The sequence below is a fragment of the Amphiprion ocellaris genome, chromosome 1 (genome assembly GCF_022539595.1).
Source record: "Amphiprion ocellaris isolate individual 3 ecotype Okinawa chromosome 1, ASM2253959v1, whole genome shotgun sequence".
In the NCBI taxonomy this organism is placed as follows: Eukaryota; Metazoa; Chordata; class Actinopteri; family Pomacentridae; genus Amphiprion; species Amphiprion ocellaris.
The window spans coordinates 15,423,360-15,444,749 of NC_072766.1; the positions used below are offsets into that span (position 1 = coordinate 15,423,360).

The window sequence follows — 21,390 nt, forward strand, 5'->3', positions numbered from 1 at the left end:
ATGCTGTAGCTCTCACAGCAGAGCAAGGCCAGGTTATCCAGCAGCAGGTAGGAAACATGTTGATTTGATTTAAAATGTGCTCTCCATAACCTCTATCTCCACCGTCACCTCCTTCAGGAGCCAGTGCAGCAGAGCTGGTTATTAACTGCACAGCAACGGGCATTCAGCTACAGTGTCACATGAAGTATTACACATCAGAGATGAACATCACCTGGTATCATGGGTAAGGAATTAGATAGTAAAAACACCCTTCTTACCATCACAACTATAGACACAACTACAACCACCGATACTAGGAATAAGATGATGAAGATGAGGAAGACAGAAGGATATAAGAACAAGAGCGACTCCAGTATTTGCAGTCATAGCACTGTTTTTTTAGGAGTATTTCTTTAAGTCTTCCTATAAACGTGCTGACCACAAACACGTTATTATTTCTTTTCTCTCAAGTAAAACTGCCAGGAGTGGCAAAAACAATAAGCCACATAATAAAACATGTGATGGCTGCTGGCAAGTGTTTTCATTATCCTGGTTGTTGCAGTAAAATTGCCCTGTTTTGTGACAGAAATCACACCCCTATCATTTTCTATAAAGAAGCAAGGTTTTTCTGCACTTAACAGCACTCTGTCTTACCCTAGAGATTATAAAATGTGGAGGGAGGGGTTGTAGAATGAAAGCAAGTGAACAGAGAAAAAGGAAGAACGAAGAAAGGACAAAAAGAAAAATACCCAAGAGAAATACAATGACGAAAAATGATGGAGATTTTATTTCAACGTCTTCCTGTCCTTTTATGTGAGCGTATGTAAGAGCCACAGATAGGCGTAACATTAGACAGGCTCGTAAACATGACTTTCCATTACCTCTGAAACATGTTTCACCCACTCACATCAGATCATAACACTACACACACATACAAGCTAACCTCTCCTCTTTTGTCCTCTCCTCAGTGAGACCAAACTCGCCCACAGTGACAAGATTATGATTGGAGGAACCCCTGCTATGGCAACAATGGAGGTATTAATGTCTCCTGTATTGCTTCTTGGGCAGCTGACACATGGTTAATTTTAGGACAATAAAGCACTACTGCCCATCTTTGTTGCCTAAAAAGTCCTCAAAGTGCCTTTGCAGAGACAATACTGGGTAAACTTTGAGATGAACTACATTAATAGTCACAAGGGATAGCCAGATAATGGATAAAAATACTTTAAGATTAATTAAATGGGATTCATTAAGCAGCGTGTCTTGCTCTTGTTTGTCAGAAAGCTTTAGAATTGCAATTACTCAGAAAATGAATAAATCTCATTTAAAGTATGACTTAAAACCCATAGACTGTATAGAAAAGATGGACGTAGCCACCATGAAATCACCCATTAGTTTGTGAACTAAAGTTTTGAGGGATTAAGTTTGGCAAGTTTCCATCTTGGTTCTATAAAAGCAGATATGTGCTGCTCGGTTCTGGGTCAGATCCATTTTAAGTCATCAGTTAACGCTAGCCTAATTACTATGCCTCTATCCTGATTGCAAGGTCATCATGATTGGCTTTTACGACTTTTCAATCACCAGGTAGTCACAGCGTAAACCAGACCTTGTTGTGTCATCTATTTTACTCTAATTGTGAAAATAATTTACAATGGTAACATCGTGTTGCATTGAAGGAGATGTGAATCTAGCAAATGAGACCATAAATCTGTTAAAAAAAATATTAACAGAGTTAACAGAGCAAGTGACAAGTAGGATCATTTCCTCACATACTTTTGCACAATCTGATTTCTTTTTTGCACCAGAGGAGTCGCCCCCTGTTGGCCTTTACAGATAATGCAGGTTTACGACCACAATGACTTCATTTTTCAGACCCGTTCATCTTTTTTATACAGTCTGCATTACAAACACACAGGTTAAAAAAAAAGCCACAGACTGAGCTGATGGGTTTATTGCATCCATGACTGACTGATTTATTGGCTGATTGATTCACAGGTGATTGAGCCAATGGAGAAGGATAAAGGACTATACTCCATCGTGATCACTGACCCTGAAAACTCACATAAACGCACACTGGACCTTAGTGGTGATGGTCAGTATCTTCCCTCTCTTGCTGTCTCAGTGTTGCTTCCTCTTTTTATTGACAGTTCAGTAAAAAAAAAAAAAAAAAAAAAGGTAGAAACAACAGTCACTTTATTTTTATGACTCTCTTGACTTCAATTTGTAGTCTTTGGCTTTCAAGTGATGCTCCAATCAGACACTATGCTTTGAGGATCAAACACTCATCCCCTTAGGCCTGAAAACGGGTTGTAAAAAGTTTGCAGTTCACTCCTGCTGCTGCTGTCAGCTTGAATTCATGCTTGTTACAAAGCATTTGAATAAGGAAAGGTTTACATTCAGAAACAGTATCAAAATCTGCACTAAAGCTTCTCAAACGCCTCATGCAGCAGAGTCAACCTCAGTGTCCTTCTATATTCTCAGTATGCTTTAGTTATATTTTTGACATATTGAATATTGCGCCATGCTATGAACCTCCTCCTAAAGCTATCCCAGAAGCAGTGTTCTTATATTTTCACTAAAATATGGCGAATTGTTAGCACTGCTGTGGGTTCTCATGAAGAAGCAAGCAACAGATCCAGATTTAAAGCCAGGGCTGAGTGTTTTTATTTCATAAAGATGGATTTCTGGTGGTCTCAAATAAAGCGAGGAGACATTAGTGTTGTGAACTGTGACTCTGACTTTTCTGTTTTTGTCTTTAACAGTATATGAGAAGGCTTTTGCTGAGTTCCAAAAACTCAAGTAAGAATGTTTTTTTTACTTGTTCCTTTATGTGCATATTTTAATCAAACTGACTGTTAATTGTGAATCACTGTTTCCCCCCACGCTCCAACGCTATGAATATTGATATTTTGACTGACTAGTTTTGATTGGATTTGAAAACTTAAAATAACATCTATCAGAAGTGAAACCAATCTATATTTCCATCACTAGATTTACATATTTTTGATTGTATGAAAAAAGTTGAAATGGTGCAAAGCCTGCAGACCATTTCAGGCAATTTGAGCTGAACTGTAGCATCCACAACATAATCAGTTTGACTGCAACATGCATGTAGATCCATAAAGCGCTTCAATCAAGCCAGCTGGTTACAAAAATCTGCGCACTGTGCATCGCTCTCAGTCAGTTCGCTATCCTGCTGCACTGTTTGGAGACACAGCTACTACTACTTCTGTTGAATATTGTAGAAATTCAACATGACTGACTACACAGCATCAACCAGTAAGCTCTTTGTTCAAAGTCCCTGGGGCCACAACTCTACTGTGGATTTAGGTTTTCTCAGCGTCTTCCCTCTTCATATAATTTCTGACTGACTGTATGATGTCAAGATAAGGGCTCTGTAGGGGCCATATTACCGACTGTATGGCTGCTATTCTTCTTAGCACATAAGATAGTTCCTCATGACTCTGACAGGAGCCATTGTCATGCTGATTGGGGTCTCCTCGGATAAGAACCTAAACATGTAGTGCCTAAAATGCTTGCACAGTACAGTAGATCCCAATTATTCATGTGTGTTTTCCACACTGAGCTGCTTCTTTTGAAATGTTCTGTTCAAAAACTGTCACTGAGCTATTAGATTGCTTTTATGGAGTTTCCTGTACGAGACAGCCTACATGTTTGCATTTGATGTATTTGTAAATGCTAAAATAGTGAAATTGAAGAAGCTGAAGATTTCAAAACTCACAGTGCATCCAAAAAGTCCAAGCCTTCCAGTCTGAAAAAGTCCAGTGTATTGTAATTCCAGATAAAAATCAAGGCTAAAAATAGAAGCAGTCAGGTAACAGAGATCCTTTGGGTCCTTTGGCTAATTGGGCCAAAGCAAACCCCACACACAGAATCCTTGCAAATCCATTTGGAAAAAAAACATTGAAACACCAAACACTAAATGCTGCATGCAGAGTGGAAACTGTCCAAATCCCTTTTTTAATTAACATTCAAAGAGAGACATTTAAGCACAAGATTTTACAAACGCATTGAATCGAGTGACACCCTGTTGGCTTTTTGATTGAGCATCAACATGCCAAGAGGAGAGCAGAGTTCCCCCAGCCATCTGGTCCTGTGGCTGACCTCTGGTCATGCCATGCTGCTCCAACAGCCCTCGTGAAACAATGTAATTTTTTTTCCAGGAAAAGATTAAGAAAACTCCTAGAGTAAACAATGGAATAATGCGGCCTGGCTCTAAATCCAGACTACCTTTTGGCAAACCATCTGACCACCGTTGGTTAACTAAAAATAACAAGAAGACTGACTGTATTGTCAGTGTGCAGAGCCAGGTAATGGAAGCTCACCAGAACCAACCTGACTAGAATAAACATAACACAAGCATTTAATACTGTTACTATTCTAAAAGTCACAGATGGAGGCACATTTGCAGTTACCATGCTGTTCTTTATACTGTATACGATAATTATCCTACTTTTACAAAACATTTGACTTTCTGTGTGTTTCAGGGCTGAGGCTTACGCTGAGAAGAGTGAGTTTAACCTCCTGTTCTCATTGTTTCTTTGTTTAATATTTCAAAATATTAAGCAAATGGAATCGCTGATAAAATTAACAATGGTTTGTTTCAGACCGTGGTAAGGTGGTGGGAGGACTGCCAGATGTGGTTACCATTATGGAAAAGAAGGTAGGTGTGTATGAGTGAGTGACTATAATTTCTGTCTCAGCACACAGTATGTGTACACGTCTCTCTAATGAGTCCTCTGTTGCATTCTATAGACACTGAGTTTAACATGTACAGTGTGTGGGGACCCCAAACCACAGGTGTCATGGCTGAAGAATGGAGCAGAAGTTGAACCTGATGATCAGGTAATTACCTCTTACAGCGGGTATGACAGGGATCAGAATGTATTTCACAACTTGTTTTTAACTTGTCACTGAAGCACATAATTAAATTGTGTATGTGAGTCATGTGCACCACATTGGTTCGTGTTCAGCTCTTTAAACAGTGCCTTGTTTTTCTTTTCCTACCTGCCAAATACAACTTCTGTCCCTGACTCTGAGCTTTATTTTCTTTAGAAACCCACCTCCTCCTTTCTTTCTCATGATTAATTATCTTTTTAATGCAACATAGCTTCAACAGATTGTTTCTATTAACATGTGTAGTGGGACTACGTAATTTCCACAGTCTACTCCAGTGCAAGTCTACTCAACTATGCTGTGTTATGTCATGTTTTGTGGCTTTGCGTCAATGTTTTCAATACTCTGGATTAATTTAGATAGTAGCACAATGAGCAAAACCTACACTGTCAAAACATTGCACAACCCTGACTACAATAACGGCTCTAATATCAGGAAATATTCTTGACAGAATGACAAAATTTGCTTTAAAATTACATGTAAATGAATATAAAGTAAAGGAAAAAAATACCAGGATTTCAGGAAACAATTAGTACACAATATTTATACAGATAAAACACAAAATCCCAAATGATGCGCTTCAGTTTCCTTTTGGAAACCGACTGCTGGGAGTCCCTATGAAGCCAAAGCTCTTCATATATTTACCACTGAGGTGACCAGGATTAAAGGAAACAAAAGACCCCTGTTGGGGGAGTTTCGTTGAGGTCAGTAGTAGCAGCACACTCCTTGAACAGTAATGGAACAAATTTACCTCTCATAACTCATTGACCTACTTGCCACCCAGTATAAGTCTACAGTCTGTCCCTTGTCAGTAGAGGCTCTTTCAACAGCATCAGGATCCTGCGGCTCCTACCAGCTTTGAAGATTTAAGTTTGAGAAACCCGGGTCCAGGAGGAATTTCTGTTCAAGTTTGCCCTCTTCTTTATTCATTCCCTCACCTGCTAATAATCTGTCTAAAACAAGAACTGAGGTCCTTGGTGGTGTGTTTTCCAAACCTCTGGAGTGCCTCTCCTGTACCAAGTTACCGAAGAGGCTGCTGAGGATATGAAGATAACAGAAAAACAAACATACAGATTCTGATAATATTGCTGAATAGAAACAGTTTTGACTGCAGAACTGCACAGGCATAAACAGAGGTGAATTGAAGCAGATGATGAAAAAACAGACCTGTATATTTTGTCACTGAACATGAGCTTCTTGTGCTCTGCTTACTATTGTAGTCACCAAAACAACTATAATTACCAGATAATGTTTTTCACACAGCGGCTTCCTTTCATCAGTCCAACAAAAGAGAAACAAGCAACCCACAGATTAACCTACATTGGTCTAATAAATGAATACAATTATCCAAGACCAAATGATGTGTTAATTAAAAAAATGGCCATCATTTTTGGGATTTTTAGGCTAGTAAAGCTTTTAATTTCTCACAATTAAAGGCAAGTGTTTCTCTTAATAGGAATGTAATTAGCCTGCTACAAGTGCCTCTCCATAAAAATGTATTAACGTCTAGACCTTACAAATGAGTGGGCAGGTATGAGAGAGTGGGAATTGAAATACTGTACTCTTGTCTACACCACTCACATGGTTTGAGTCAGAATACAAGTACTGAATGTGGTCGCAGGTGACTGAAGATCGTACATAGAAGTGTGCTTTGAAGGCTTTCAACATAGATAGTTTTGTTTTGGTGGTTTCAAGACGGACAGACGGGACATGTTTTATTGCCCTTTAATTTCATCATATTTTGAGTGAGCTAACAGGACTCAGCCAAATAGAACAGACTATAGACTGGAATACATCATTAGTCCTCGTGTCCATGCAGCAGTACTTTTCAGCGAGGGTAGTAATCAAAGCCACCTTCAAAGAGAAAATTCCATTTTTAAATCAAACTTTAAGTGACAGACATTTCAAATGATAAATCATAGCAAACTCCATGTGCTCCCTTTCTAACCTTTGATTTGATTTTTCCAGTATGTGGTCTCCTTGGACCAGGGCAAGTTTGCCAGTCTGACGATCAAAGGTGTTACCATGGAGGATTCTGGGAGATATACAATGATTGTCCAGAACAAATACGGAGGGGAGTCTGTGGATATAGTGGTAAGTGCCGATGCTTTGTAGCACAAATTGCTGGATTTACTCAGAGCTGTGAAATTTTTCTGATCATCTGTGGCAAAAGTCTTGCTTTTTCTATAGTGCCTAACAGTGAGATATTTTTATATGATGACAGCAGCCTGAAGCTGCTAGAGCTTGGGGCTGCAGAAGCTTTTGACCTTGTGACTTCTGTCTGACCCTGATTTGACAGTGTTAATATAAAAGATAAACGAGTCAAAACCTGACCCAGAATATTTTGTCTGCAAGACTTAAAATGGTTTGTTGCAGTACTGTACAATGTTTGCATGAACAGAATGACCCTTTCAGACTCTTTTCTGCTTTCTGCTTGTATGGGAAATGTTCCTAATATATTAACATGATGTCCTTGTCTCTCTCTTCCCCTCTACAGGTCAGTGTGTATCGCCATGGGGAGAAAATCCCTGAGGCAAAACCAGCTCTGACCCCTAAAACAATCATCCCTCCTAAACTCCCCATTGAGATCCCTCAGCCCAAGACCCAGGCTGCTCCTGCCCCCGCCCCCTCTGCTCCCAGCCCCGCACCTCCTAGGGCAGCTCCAGGAAGAGGGGTGAAAAGTCCCACTCCTACCCGCAGGAAGTAAAAGAACATGACAGTCATAAATGAGGAGGAAACTTATTCATGCACTGGTACACATGTAGACCACATATAGCTTTGTGTTGTCTATCTGGAATAAAACATAGCTAACGCACTTAGCATTAAATTAGAGATTCAAGAAAACCCTGATAACTAAAACAATTCTTGTAATTCTGACAAAGCAAGATATTATTGTATGAAAATAATAAAAATATATAAATAAAATGAATGACATTAAATTAAAAAGTAGCTCATATCTTAATAATACAAAATCTAAAATTAAGTAAAGTGAAACTGGGATGAAACTGAAATTTCAATAAAATTTGCTGGAAAAAGAATGGAATGTGTTTTAAATTCACACTGGAAGTTTGCAGCCACGTTTGACAAACAAACAGAGATCAATACATACAACATGAGAAAAGATACATTACATGGAAGATATGGTCGGTCACCATCATGGACACATCTGCTCAGCCGCTCAATGCTGCGCATGCAGTCTGAAAACATGTTACCCTACACCACACAAAAACTTGATATGTTAGGAATACTAGCTTTGATATGCCCTCATCAGTATCCTGCTGAACACCAAAATCACCACCTCTTGAAGATGGGGCCAAGCCAATTCCCACACATCATGGCTTAGTGGAGAGCTGTGCAGTCACTCTGCCTATACACTTCTGAACATGATCAGTGGTTTGGCTCAGTCTCACAATCATTTACACATTTATTAGTCTGGGAGAAGCTCTCTCCCGCAGTACTGATGTACAAAATAACACGGGCTGAGAATCACGGCTCCCAGTCGCTGCTGCATCTAACAAAATCGCCGTTCATGCTATGCTGTTTTTAAAAATATCTTTCACAGAGATGTTTACACAGGTACAGAGAGAAATAGGTCTGACTGTACAAAGCAGCCATCACACTGCCCCTTCTTCAACACTGTCAAGTGATGGCTGCAAATATATAACACCATCCTCCTTAACATCACCATGGTGAGATACTGAACATGATGAAGATCACCTGGCAGTGAATCACCACTAAGTGAACCAGAGCTGTGAAGCAGGACTGTCATACTAACGTTGCTGCCACTGAAAACTGTCATAAGCAAATTCTAACTTAATATTTCCACTGAGTCTTAGCAGAAGATATTTTTGGAAAAAAAATCTATGTGCTTTCTCCCTTGCAGCCAAATATGAATTATGTACAGTCTTCCTGGTCATCAGCAAACAGTAGGAATACACATGCTATAAGCAGTCAGGTTTAAAGTCTTGTGCCCGAATGCAGGAAGCAGTGATGGCAGAGCTGATGAAAAGATGGCTGATGAGATTTGTGGTTCATTAAAGCTGATGAGAGGAGAAGAGCAGACGGAGAAGAGAGAGGGAGGGGTGGAGGGGTAAAGTCATTGTTTCTGTGTTTGCTGTTGCTAATAAAAGAAAGAGATTACACTTTGCCGAGCATGTTTATTCATTCTGTCAGAGGGAAAGAGACCGAGAACGAGAAGATGGGTTGTGAGAGTGTGAGAACTGGAGTAATGGAGAGGCTGAGAGAGAGGGAAAGTGAGACTGTGAGGTTCGTAGTGTTTTTGTGTTACTTTTGCTGCTGATGTGTCTGCTCTGGCGGCATGAGACGAGACCTGTCATGCTTGTTACCAACTTGCGAATGAGCTGAGCGACTGAATGAGAAGGAGGGAGAAGTAGTAAAGAGGGTGGAGGTTTGTAGTCTGTTACTGCTGCTGTTGTGTTTTTTTGGACATGAAGACAAATTTCATCACGTGTGTGTAAGTGTGAAAGGAAGGGAGAAGCACACTGAGACAAAGCTTGTGTCAGAGATGAACACAGATAATTCAGAGTGTTGTGGCAAAAAAAATTCTGAAGTGCGACAGAGAAAGACGGGAACAGAACACGACTTGTGCGCATTAGAGAGAGCGGGAGGGAGGCAAAGAGAGACACAGATCTGAATCATTTTGATGTTTTACTGATCATCTGCTGTGAGATCATTTTCCTGACTTTTTAATTAATTTTCACATTTTTAATCAACATAATTACAGAGAATCCAAATGTTGCCATGACAACCAACTTTTAATTTCATTAAACTTGGAAAATGACTTGTCTCTGTGATACACACAGTCTGTGCATTCGCAGACACGCAAACAGATGCATACAGACAGACACACAACCGCACACCCGAGCATAAACACACATACAGACACACCCACATGCATGCATACACACACGCATACACACACATATAGATGGCTGCTATCTAAATGGAATAGCTAGCCAGTACTGATAGCATGAAATTGTGTTTCCAAATATAACACCGTGTCATTGGAGTGTGTGAGTGTGTGTGTGTGTGTGTGTGTATAGAATATATGTTCCTCTGCAGTCGTCCACATGGGGGCACAATGGGAACATGTGCCTCCACTCAGACACTCTTACTCACTTTGAGGCGCATGCACACGCTTGTTCACGCACACACAGACACACACGGATAGACAGGCCTGTCCTAATTAAAGCAGTGCTGTTCAAACAATGAGATAAACTAGGAGCAGAGACATTTTGTGGGTGTGCACTGACACAGCCACATTTTGAAATACCACTATTACACACACACACAATGATGCACAAACAGACGTGCACACGTGCACACATTTTTTAATTTGCAATTTGCATTGTGGGGGGGGGGGTGCTTGATGATACTGATTGCTGCTGATTTTTGCCTAAAAGAGAGAGAAGGAGAGAGGTACACAGGGATGTGAGACAGGAAGGGATATGAGGAACAAGGGAGGTAGGAAAGACAAGAGAGAGGAGAAACAAGGGGCATGTTATGCTGCAAAGTTGTCCAGACTTTTCAGCCCAGACAATCATTTCTTTAATTTACTGTGAGCAAGAAGGACGGCTATAGGAAAAGGGGAGGGGAGGTTAGAGTAATGTGGAGAGAAAGAGAAAGAAAGTTAAGGACAGCTGGGAGAGTGCAACAACAGAGGAAAATGAATGGCAAGAAAAGGAGGAGGAGAGGAGAGGAGAGGAGAGGAGAGGAGAGGCGGGAATAAGCAGGGCAGGAGGAGAACAGCAAGGGAAGGAAAGAATGAATAAGATGAGCTGATTAAACCAAAGGGCTTTAAAATTGAACCGGAATTCTGAAATCGCATTGCATCAGAGAGCCATTGTTGAATATCATCGCTTTTGTCCCATCCTCACAACATCCTCACAACATCCTCACACCAGAAGCAGACAACAGTGTGTGTCACACTTTGCTTTAACTGATACAAACCTGATCCATCACTCATGTCAGCACCTCCCTCTCACAGGGGCTCTCAGAACAACCATAAAAATCTCCGTAAATGTGGGGTCATGAGTATAAAATTGGACATAATCAAGACAGCAGAAACATGTCTGCTTACTGATCAGAGGAAAGACAGAATGTGTAAACCCCTCACACTACCAGATAATCTTGGATGACCACTGGTTCTGTCTAACCTCTGGCTGGGATTTCACCTCAGATTGGTGGCAGATCTAGAGTAAATCAACTCAGTAATCCTCCACTGTGCCCCCAGCTCCGCTCCTGCAACATTTGTTCTGTGCATTACAAATCAAAGTAACAGAGATGATATAACCTTCACTGATAACAAATACGGAAAAGAATAGGGGCTGAGGTGAAGAGAGTGAAACAGACAAATGAGGATTGAAAGAAAGGAAATAGGAGGAAGACAAGACAATGTAAACATCGGAAAGAACCAAGAGGGGAGAGATCAAAGCATAGCAGCTGAGATTTTCTTTACTGCTGCTGCATTGCTTTACTACTCGTTGGCTATCTGGGCTATCAAAATAGTCTCATTAAATGTAAACAGATTAAGTTCTTTCATACTGCGCATATTAATCCAATTAATAGTGTTTTCTTCAGGCATGTTATTTGACAGAAACTTGTGTTCTGTCGCTGCCACATGCTCAAAACACACACCGAACTCGAAGGCTGGATTTGCATCAAGTGAGAAATGACGCATCTCAACAAGGAGGCAAGTTTAATGTTCACATCTGGTATATTTACAGTTATCTTAGGTGATGCTTTGGAAAGTAAACATGTTTCCTTCTCTGCAGGGAGGTTAGGTGGCTATCCTCGAGCTTGTAGTGACTCAGTGTCTGGCTGTTGGAGGCGTCAGTGGGGCGGATGCCTGACAACACAGGGACTTAAACCCTGGATCTCTGGTCCAAGGACAGCAAGCCTACTTGCCATTCCACACTGTAGTCATAATGCCTCCCCGCTGCTACTGTGGGCCCTTGCACACATTAAATCCAGAGGCACTGTTTGTGTCAACACTGTGCAATAAATCAACTTGTAGGGTGAAAGAACCACAAGGATGTGCTCTCAGAAGAGCCATATTGGAAGGGATAGCATAGAGGCTCATTGTTTTATAGAAACCACAAACAATATGCAATCTCCAATCTCCACGCTCATATTTCTTGCCGAAGTTTCGCCAAAAATCCCATTTTCAGTGACTAACAAAGTTGTTTATGCTGAAACATCTATCTCTGTGCTCGGCTATGTAAGTGAAATAAAATACAAACAAAAAGAGAGAACTCTGAGACACATTTCAGACTGATCGAGCACCCCCCTTGTTTGACTTTTGATCATTTCCCTTGTGGAGTGCACCGGACCAGCACCTGGAGTACAGCTGTTATGAACATTAGCTGGTTGCCACTGCTCTCTCACAGTACAGACATGAAAGATAGTTTGATTCAAGTCCCTAAATTGCTCACATTTATGAATGTGACTCATGATCTGTCTGTGCCAGTGTCACCCTGACCTCAACGGAAATAGGGTTGAAAAAGTGGGTAGGGAAAATGAATTGCCATTTGGGAAACTTTAAAAAAAATATGTTTTCAGGGCAGTTTGAATGTAATCTGCGAGAACGGGAGACAATGAGAATGATGTGTGATTTTTAACATCAGCTGCTTATTCCTGGAAAGCTTACTTTTTTAAAGAAGTAACACTCTCATCTGACAGCAGTGTTCTCTCCGCACAGCTGAATTACTAACAAAAATGAGCTCAGTATTACCATACTCTCTTCAGTCTGCCAGTCTCCCTGCCTCTATCTTCCTATAACTCCTATCGCTCTACTCTCTATTCCTTTCCCGTTTCTTCTTCTATGCCTTCTCTCTTCCAGTCTCTCCTCCCTCACTCTTTTCACTCCTTCTCCAATCACTGTGAAATTGCAAGGCGGCTGGTTGGGGACTTTTCTGACAGAGAAATTTGGCTCAGATCAGAATCACTTGTGAGCATTCCTGCATTCCTTTCCCAAATTAAATGATTTTGCAGCTTTGCAGGCACACCCACCCAGGCAGACTGACACTTTTCAAGTCTCCTGCCATTCTTTTGTTTTTTTTGCACATCCTCACTCTTTCATTTAACTCTTTCTTTTGTTGCCTCATGTGCACACACAAACATTCACATACAAAGCACAATTCAGAGCTAAAAATGGTGTTACTGGTGAGGCGCCAATGAGCACAAGCCCATACAGTGGCTTCAGTGGAATTTGTTCTGAGAAAAGCGAAGGAAGGGGAGAGAATGCAGCTGGAAGAAGAGACAGAGATGAGAGGGCAGATAGACGGGGCGATAGTTTAGCAAAGTCGATCATTAAAACATGAATAATATATTTATACCGATATGTATCTGTGTTGCAGAATGCACTGTTGTGCACAGTCTAACAATATTGTACCTTATTTCCTCCCAAACTGCAGGCAGATGAATTCTGAGCTGCTCGGAAGCAGTGCAGTCCCTGATGCGTGTCAACATGTCGAAGTCACACAGACAAAGGAAGCTGCCGAGTCTGCTGGCAATTTCCATTTTTTCTTGATGTGTGGGGGCCGGCTGTCTCACTGAGATTATTATGTGAAGGCCGTACAACAGGTTTGCTTCACCTGCCTTTCCATACATCTGATGTTCCTCTTGACTTTTTGCGTTGAACCGCTGAGCACGGTGAACAGGTGTTTGCACCTCCCCAGGCTAAGGGGCAGATTCAGAGGAAGAAGCTATATTATAATCAGCCACTTCACATTCAACGTATCACACTGCCTCGGAAACCATCAAAGCCACCAGCTGCAAGCAACATGACTAAGAACCATGAGCAGTCATTCCCTTCATTTTTGTTCATTTTAAAACATTGTATTATTCTTAGATACTACCAGATGTAAATGTACATGTATTTGTCCTGAAATGTTTGGTACATGGTGATCAGTTCAGTAGGAAATTTCCTTGGGCCAGTACACCTTGAAACCTGAACAATTACTGTCAGAAGCTGAGCAGACACTGTTTCAATTTTATTAGACACGTACATTGTGTCTAACATATGAGGTCATTACAAAATACAGCATATTCATATGCCATTTTCATGATTTGCCAAATGGTTAATTTTAGCATTCCTATTGTACTACTGGGTAAAGGTTAGAGACATCTGCAGTTTTGTTTTAGGCGTCAAAGTTAAGACACCTTCTACTTCTAACTATACATCAATATGCCCTCTTTCAAAGGTTCTGGGCTCATTAACAACATCACACATCTTCTGCCATCATTCATCAGAGACTAAAGACATTACTTAGGTGTTTATGCACTGCCACAAGAGAAGAATGTAAATGCAGGTCTTTGTGTTTGCCAATGTTCTCAGGTAATCCTACTGTTTTGCAAAGTCTTTTTCTGTCTTCATTTGCTGTTTAATTGCTGTGAAATAAAATAAGGTGATATTGACATTACTACTTGTGTGCAAAAGTTTGAAGCAGTTGAGTTGTTTAGATTTTAATCCACTATGCAATAACATGAAGGTATTCACTGCAGCCTAAAGAACAACAAGAAATCTTGCACTCCTGCCATAGAACTCATATCTCAATATTATTGTCTGAGTCAGAGATACGTCACATCCCATTACAAGAGATAAAAGTAACACAGACAACCAAAATCCACAAAACACAAACAACTGTGGCAACTTCTCCATGTTACTCAGAGCAACCTACCAGCCAACTTCCAAAAAAATATATATCTAAGTATAGTTGGAAGAGCTAGAGCTGTTTTACGCTTTGTGTGAGAGTAAAGAAAAAAAATATTCATGGCTTTATGTATGAGGGCATCCTCACTTTACTGCAAGCCTAACACTTCTGAGCAGTACCCCATGTTTTAAATGTTTTTTTAATGGTAATAATTTACCATATTTGACTTTAAACATGGTCAGAATACAAGTAGTAGCAAATCACTTAACTTGTGCTTGTATGATTTAAATTTTTTTCTTAATTATATTACAGTAATCAATATTATGCTGAATATAACGGTTCATGGTAATATATAACTAATAAATAAATGTATGTAATTATATCAAATACATAAATTACATATAAATATATAATTTTGTTGGCTGATAATTTTGCAGCTGAATTGTATAGCGGCCTGCTTGTTTTATAAGGACGGTATATGAGGACAAAAGTCCCTCATGGCAAATTCAGCCTTTGGTAATGTAAAGTGAGCTTCTTGAGCCCAGCAAAGAGCTGTTAGTGCTGTGTGAAAGTGTGTTTTAATATGCATGGATGGATATGAGAGTACAGTGGCTCTGACCTTACAATCAGAGGAGAGGACTTCTACCCACGAGGTCATGAGGATCAAATTCACCAGTGGCAGTCTAATGATGAAGACTCAAGACTGCGACACACCGGTGGAGACTGCATGCATTATACTGTGTGTCTACCAAGGTGTATGCCATTCCTGCTGCCTGTATTATGTATTCTGAAATTCACGGTGAAACTACAAGCTGAGGTACATGTCACGTATTTAAAAAAGCTATTGTTTTCAGGCTGCGTCACGGACAATGTCATTCTGTCTCTTTCTTATTTCCTCTCTTTAATCTTGCACCTCTCTGAATCAATACAAAAAAAAACTAGGAATGACTTAAAAGTTACAACATTTGAGATAAAAGCCTTCAGGTTGTCTCTACTCTCTCTGATCTGCTTTTCTCTCATCACTACTTTAAATAGAATTATTTACTTTGAACTTTTTCACCTGTTGCAGCATAGCTCGTCTACGCATTTTCTTTGTCTAAATCTTCTAAGTTCTTTTAGGTTTGGACAAGTCCATTTGTGCAGAAGCAGGTCAGAAGGCATCTGTAAATGCTTTAACCTTTGCTCTAGTCAGGTGTGTGCTTCTAAATTAGCTGAAACTTTAACAATCCTTGAAGGGACTTTAAAGAGTAAAAATTTTATACCATCTGAACTGTTGACTGGCAACAAATATACCCATTCCAGATATGATTTTAATCTTTTATTACCGTGACAATCAATGTGGTTTCTCCGTGATCTTTCTGACACTTCTGGGAATGGCCGGTAGCTGTAGAATTGCACATTTTTCAGAATTAGAGTGGGTGATAGTGGTAATACATGCAGCAGTCACAGTTCTCTGAAAAATCCTAAAATGTCCACTCTTTGCTAATCCAGTGAAATAAATACTTGACAAATGAAGACTCTTCACGGTTATCACACTACAATCCAACATTTCTCTAAAACTGACCTGCAGTGTTACCCATAATAGCATGACACACTCAGAAATGTTAAATGGACTGTTACCACAGAATGAAAGATACAGTATGGCAGAACTTCTGATGATAGATTAATTTAAGTGAATTGAAATACCATATTATTGCATATAATCACAAATTTCAAATTAATGTAATACAAACCCAAATCCAATACAACATATTTAATAGGAGACGTGGGTCACCTCTACTAAAACTAAAACCTTGTTTGCTAACCCTAAGTCATCCTGTCATCAAGGTAAGAGGTGTCAGGATGCTGTTGATTTACCACCTCAGCTACACAATAACCCTGAAAATGCTCGACAAATTAACAGAAAAACTAACCAAGAAGCTTGAACACCATGATATTGATTTCTCATGTTTCTGGAGCTGCATCGGAGGAGTTAAACCATTCTGCCAAAAGATTTACTCTCATTTTTCATGGTGGTGATGCAGATAACTGTCCAGCACGATGGTCCTAAATCTCTTCAAGTGTTTAATTCAGTTGAGATCAGATGACTGTGAAGGCTACAGCATCTGATTCGCATCATTTTAATAACATCAAACCTCTCTGTGACCCACTGTGCCCTTTATGCAATCATTTGCATCTTTTATGTGTCTCCTCTCATTTATTCAGGCTTCCTTTGCCTTGTCACCTGTCTGCATGTCATAATGCTGCATCAGGGAACATGACCACGGAGGGCTGTTATCTTACTGAAAATCTTGTAATATGTTGGATTTAGAGGGGACAAAAAATTAACAGTGACATTTAGAGACACACGGGTGATGGAAAACAACAGTGAATAAATGAGAGAAAGAGAATAAATCATAAAAGAAAGACAGGACACTCAACAAAATATAAAGGCACATTTAAGAATGAAAGGCCAAAAAATATTTAAAGTCAGTTGCTTAGTGAGGATACGATGGAAATGTGTGTGTGTGTTTATGTGTGTACATGTCTGTGTGTGGTAGCAGGATGCTGTTGCTTCTGGCAGCAGGTCTGTACACTTCCCCTGTCATGACCAATCATTGTCAAGAACACTGCAGCTCCTCCACACACACGTTTTTTTTTTGGCTCTCTCTAGTAATATGAGGGTCAGCTATGCAGTCACCCGTACCTGTTATTCTCTTTGCTTTCATACACACAGAGTGGAAGACATCAACAAGCAGCAGTAAAATTGTATATAGCAAGTCCCTGACTATGTTCGGACATTTCAACCTCAGGAAAAAAGCAGCACACTCAGTGGTCCTGAAGATAATTCAAAAAACATTTGTGTATTGAATGTGTATATGCTTCATGTGCATGCTCCGAATAAAACGGCACTGCAGTGATCTTTTCATGTTGGATTGAGGGCTCAAAATGTTACACTGTGCACTTACAAAAGCTGAAGCTGTGCAGCAGCACAACTTAGGAAGCAGGAAGAGCACTGAAATTTAAATGCAAAATCCATAACTTTAAAAAGACTGCAGTCACTGCATTTTGGCAGCTGCAATTTAGAGCAGAATGACAGTCTGGGCAATAATGTAATTAAATTATCTTTTGTCAGCACAATCACACATAGGGACCTAAATGTATGACATTATACTTCAACAGTTTCTGACAAAGTCATTAATTCCTTGCATGCTGAAGCTAAAAACAAAAAAAAAAAGAACATTAATAGAAAAGTTTTTGTTATAAGCATAATAACAATAATGTAACAGTAGTCTAGGATAGCATGACATTAAAAATACATGCACTATACCTTGATTCATATTATCCATCCCTAGCCTAATGTAATATGCTGGGGTACAATAAACCACTCTGGAGTTTATATATTTGCACATTTTGCCATATTCTTATATACTGTGTTGCATACTTAACAGACAAAGACTAACTCATTACTTATTTATTGAATTTTACACGTTAGTTTTGTTTGGAGGATTTACTTAGAAAATGATATGACCAAAGTGTTTGGATTTCACACACATCTCACCATGCTATACAGTGGAGAGGGGTGAAAAACGTGACTTCAGTGAGCTTTCAGCATTACAGCGTGCATTTACGTGTGCACTTTTGTGCTCTTTGGTTTTTGTGTTTCTTATGTCCTAGTTCCCAATCAAAGGCATGTGGCAGAGCACTTATGTAACAGCGTGGAGGTAGCTACAGCTAGTACGGAGACGGCGTTTTCTGTGCTATGGTGTGTGTGAATGCCAGGTGATTATGACAACTGCTTTAGTTACCAGAGCACCATGATCTAAACAGGCTTCATCCGCTTGGTTTCCTGTTCATGCACCGTCACTCTATTCTTGTCTCACCTTTCTAAATCTCTTGCTCCCTCTGTCTCTTTCTCTTCCTCCTCCTGATTGTCAGCATATTTTCCTCGCTGTATTGGCATACTGAATTGAAAATATTTGTTGAGCTTAAAGTGGGATTTGGTAGCTGCTCAAGCAGCCATGCAGCCAGTCTCTGTATCTACACTGCTACACTGCATTTTCTGATGGAGCAGGTATAAAATGGCTGTTACAGTTGCTACAAAGTGCTACAGGAAAAATATCTATTAAATACATTATGGATACATTTTAAGGAAATTGGGACTGCAGTTTGGGAATGAAAAACTTTTTATCTTATCGGGAACATGCGGGAGATGAATATTAATTCCTTAAGTTGCTGTACTGATTCAAACTTTATATGTTTAATTTGGGCTTGTGAAGCTATAGTTAAATGCTGTGCTGGCAGTGTCCAGGTTTTCATCATTTATTTACTCTGACAAAGAGCAGTAATCATGGTGACCAGAAAGTTAGCTGTCACCAAATAGAGAAACTTGCAGCAAATAGTACACATTCCAATGGAAATGTTTTCTTGCAGTTGCTAAAAAGTGAAGGACACGACTGGGACACACTTTTTTTTGGCGACCATGGCGACTAAGGAAGCTGCTGTCATACCACTGACTATCCATCAGTGATGGTGGAAAATGACCCTCATAAACTTAATTCAATTTTATTTATATAGTATCAAATCACAACATAAGTCATCTCAGGGCACTTCACATAGTAAGTTCAACACCTTGCAATATTAAATTATAGAGCAAAACCCAGCAATTCGCCTATGAGTCAACACTTGGCAACAGCAAGGAGAAAAAAAAAAATTCCTTTTTAACAAGAAAAAACCTCAGACAGAACCAGGCTCAGGGTGGGCGGCTATCTGCCTCGACTGGCTGGGGTGAGAGGAGAGCGGAGAAAAGATGAAGAGTGAGAAATAGCAGACAGCAAACAATATAAACAGTAGGGCAGTGAGCAGGTTAGTGAGGCCAGCAACTCCAAATCGGAAACATCCTGAGCTAAAGACACCTGCAGAAAAGGCACAAGGCGAGAGAGGACACAAAGGTAATGACAGGCATTGTAGTGATGTAAATGCATAGAGAGTGAACGAGAGGAGAGTAGAGAAGAGGTGCTCAGTGCATCATGGGAAGTCCCCCAGCAGTCTCAGCATATAGCAGCAGAAGTAAGGGATGATTTAGGATCACCTGAGCCAGTCCTATAAGCTTCATCAAAAAGGAAGGTTTTAAGACCAAGCAAAAGGGGTCGGCTTCCTGAACTCAAACTGGGAGCTGGCTCCACAGAGAGAAGTCCGATAGCTGAGGGCTCTGCCTCCCACAGACAGAGCGAAGTGCTCTATTGGGAAACTATGGTACTTAGAGGTCTTTAAGATATGATGGAGCTTGATCACTAAGGGCTTTGTATGTGAGGAGGATTTATTGGATTTTATACAGAACCGATGAAGAGAAGCTAATGTGGGGGAAATAAGATCTCTTGTGCTAATTAACGTCAGCACTGTTGCTGCAATAGTATGGATCAGATGGAGGCCTTTTTGAGAGGTATGAGGACATCCTGATAATAAGGAATTACATTAGTCAAGCCTAGAAGCAACAAGTGCATGGGGTAATTTTCAGCATCAATTTGAGGCATGAGGCTCCTAGATTTTTGACAATATCACACAGGTGAAGGAAGGCAATCTTGGAGACGTGTTCTGTGAGTGAGTGAAGGGAAATATCCTGTTCAAAATTAACTCCACTGGAGTGGAAATGGAAATTTATGCAGTGTTTCCCAGTAAAATTGCCAAAGAGAAGCATGTATATGGTAAAAAGCAATGGTTGTAGCACAGATATTACTCTAGCTATCTGTCATTATGTTTATATAAAATCTAGCTTCTGTTGTTTATTTATATCTTAACAGTCGGAGTTATCCACAATAACAAGTGTTGGTAGTGTCTGAGTGGATACTTAAAGGATCCTCTGGCTATTTAATTGTTCACTTGCAAACAAATTAAGTGTCTAACTTTTTTTTTTTTTATCATGTGCTCCCGGCTGATTAATTTAAATTGCCCCCTGTTGTGGGCTCTGAAAGAAAATAATAAAGTTAAAGCCAGCTAATATAGACTATTTTGCAGTTAATTATGTGTATTTCCTCAAAAGGCTAATGCTAGGTCAATAGCAGATATCTGCAATGAGTTGCCATTAGAATGTTAAAACAAACAAGGTAACAGAAAATGCACAGAATATGAAAGCTTATTTCCAACACCATGTGATATATTGTTGACTCCAGGAACTGTCTAAACATTTATATTGTGCTGTCGCTCTATTAGTTATGATGCTGTATGTGTCTTTGAGCTGAGTGCATTCAGCTCTCAGGGCCACCTCTTTATTAAGTGTATGCTATGAAAAGGAGAAAATTACCATCTTTCATCAACTTCCCTATTTTTGTCTTTACTGTTAATAATTTTGACTAGCATCAGAAATTTGTACCAGTCACAATTCTTGTGATCCCCACAATAGTTCATCTCTAATAAATGCATGGCTGCATTTTTGAGGAGGTGCATATCAGTCACAGCACTGTGACACAGTAGGTTTTGCATGTACATACATTCAAACCCTTAATGGACAGCCAAAAAATGCTAGAAACTCACAAAATCACGGTGTCACAAGGATTGTGGTCGGCTATGTGTTGAGGGCAACACATATACATAAGATAGAGGCCAAAACATCTCATCGCTATATTTCCCCAGAGTTAACACAAATCTCGAGAGAAAAGCAGTCCCTGCCACCATATCGTCACCAGCTTTCCTGTCTGTTATGAATGCATGTCCAGGCAGTTACAGTCACAATGGATGAAAAAAAAACTTCACAATCACACAGATACTATTAAAAAACATATTGCCTGGTGACTTATGATAGAAAGCATCTTTTGCTCAGATGAGAAATCAAGTTGACTTGCAC

The 21,390-nt window shown here is 39.9% G+C and overlaps 1 protein-coding gene across 2 annotated transcripts in view; it reads left to right on the forward strand.

Annotated features, from left to right (window-relative positions):
* The window catches only part of myom2b (myomesin 2b), a 32,117-nt gene extending 24,183 nt beyond the window's left edge, over window positions 1-7,934 (forward strand). For both annotated transcript variants that reach the window (XM_023281757.3, XM_023281760.3), the window contains 9 exons: window positions 118-223; window positions 948-1,014; window positions 1,975-2,071; window positions 2,742-2,778; window positions 4,488-4,510; window positions 4,608-4,663; window positions 4,756-4,845; window positions 6,865-6,990; window positions 7,394-7,934. In XM_023281757.3, coding sequence (XP_023137525.2) covers window positions 118-223; window positions 948-1,014; window positions 1,975-2,071; window positions 2,742-2,778; window positions 4,488-4,510; window positions 4,608-4,663; window positions 4,756-4,845; window positions 6,865-6,990; window positions 7,394-7,603 — 812 coding nt within the window. In that variant the 3' untranslated portion in view covers window positions 7,604-7,934. The remainder of the gene's footprint in view (window positions 1-117; window positions 224-947; window positions 1,015-1,974; window positions 2,072-2,741; window positions 2,779-4,487; window positions 4,511-4,607; window positions 4,664-4,755; window positions 4,846-6,864; window positions 6,991-7,393) is intronic.
* Window positions 7,935-21,390: the final 13,456 nt, after the last annotated feature.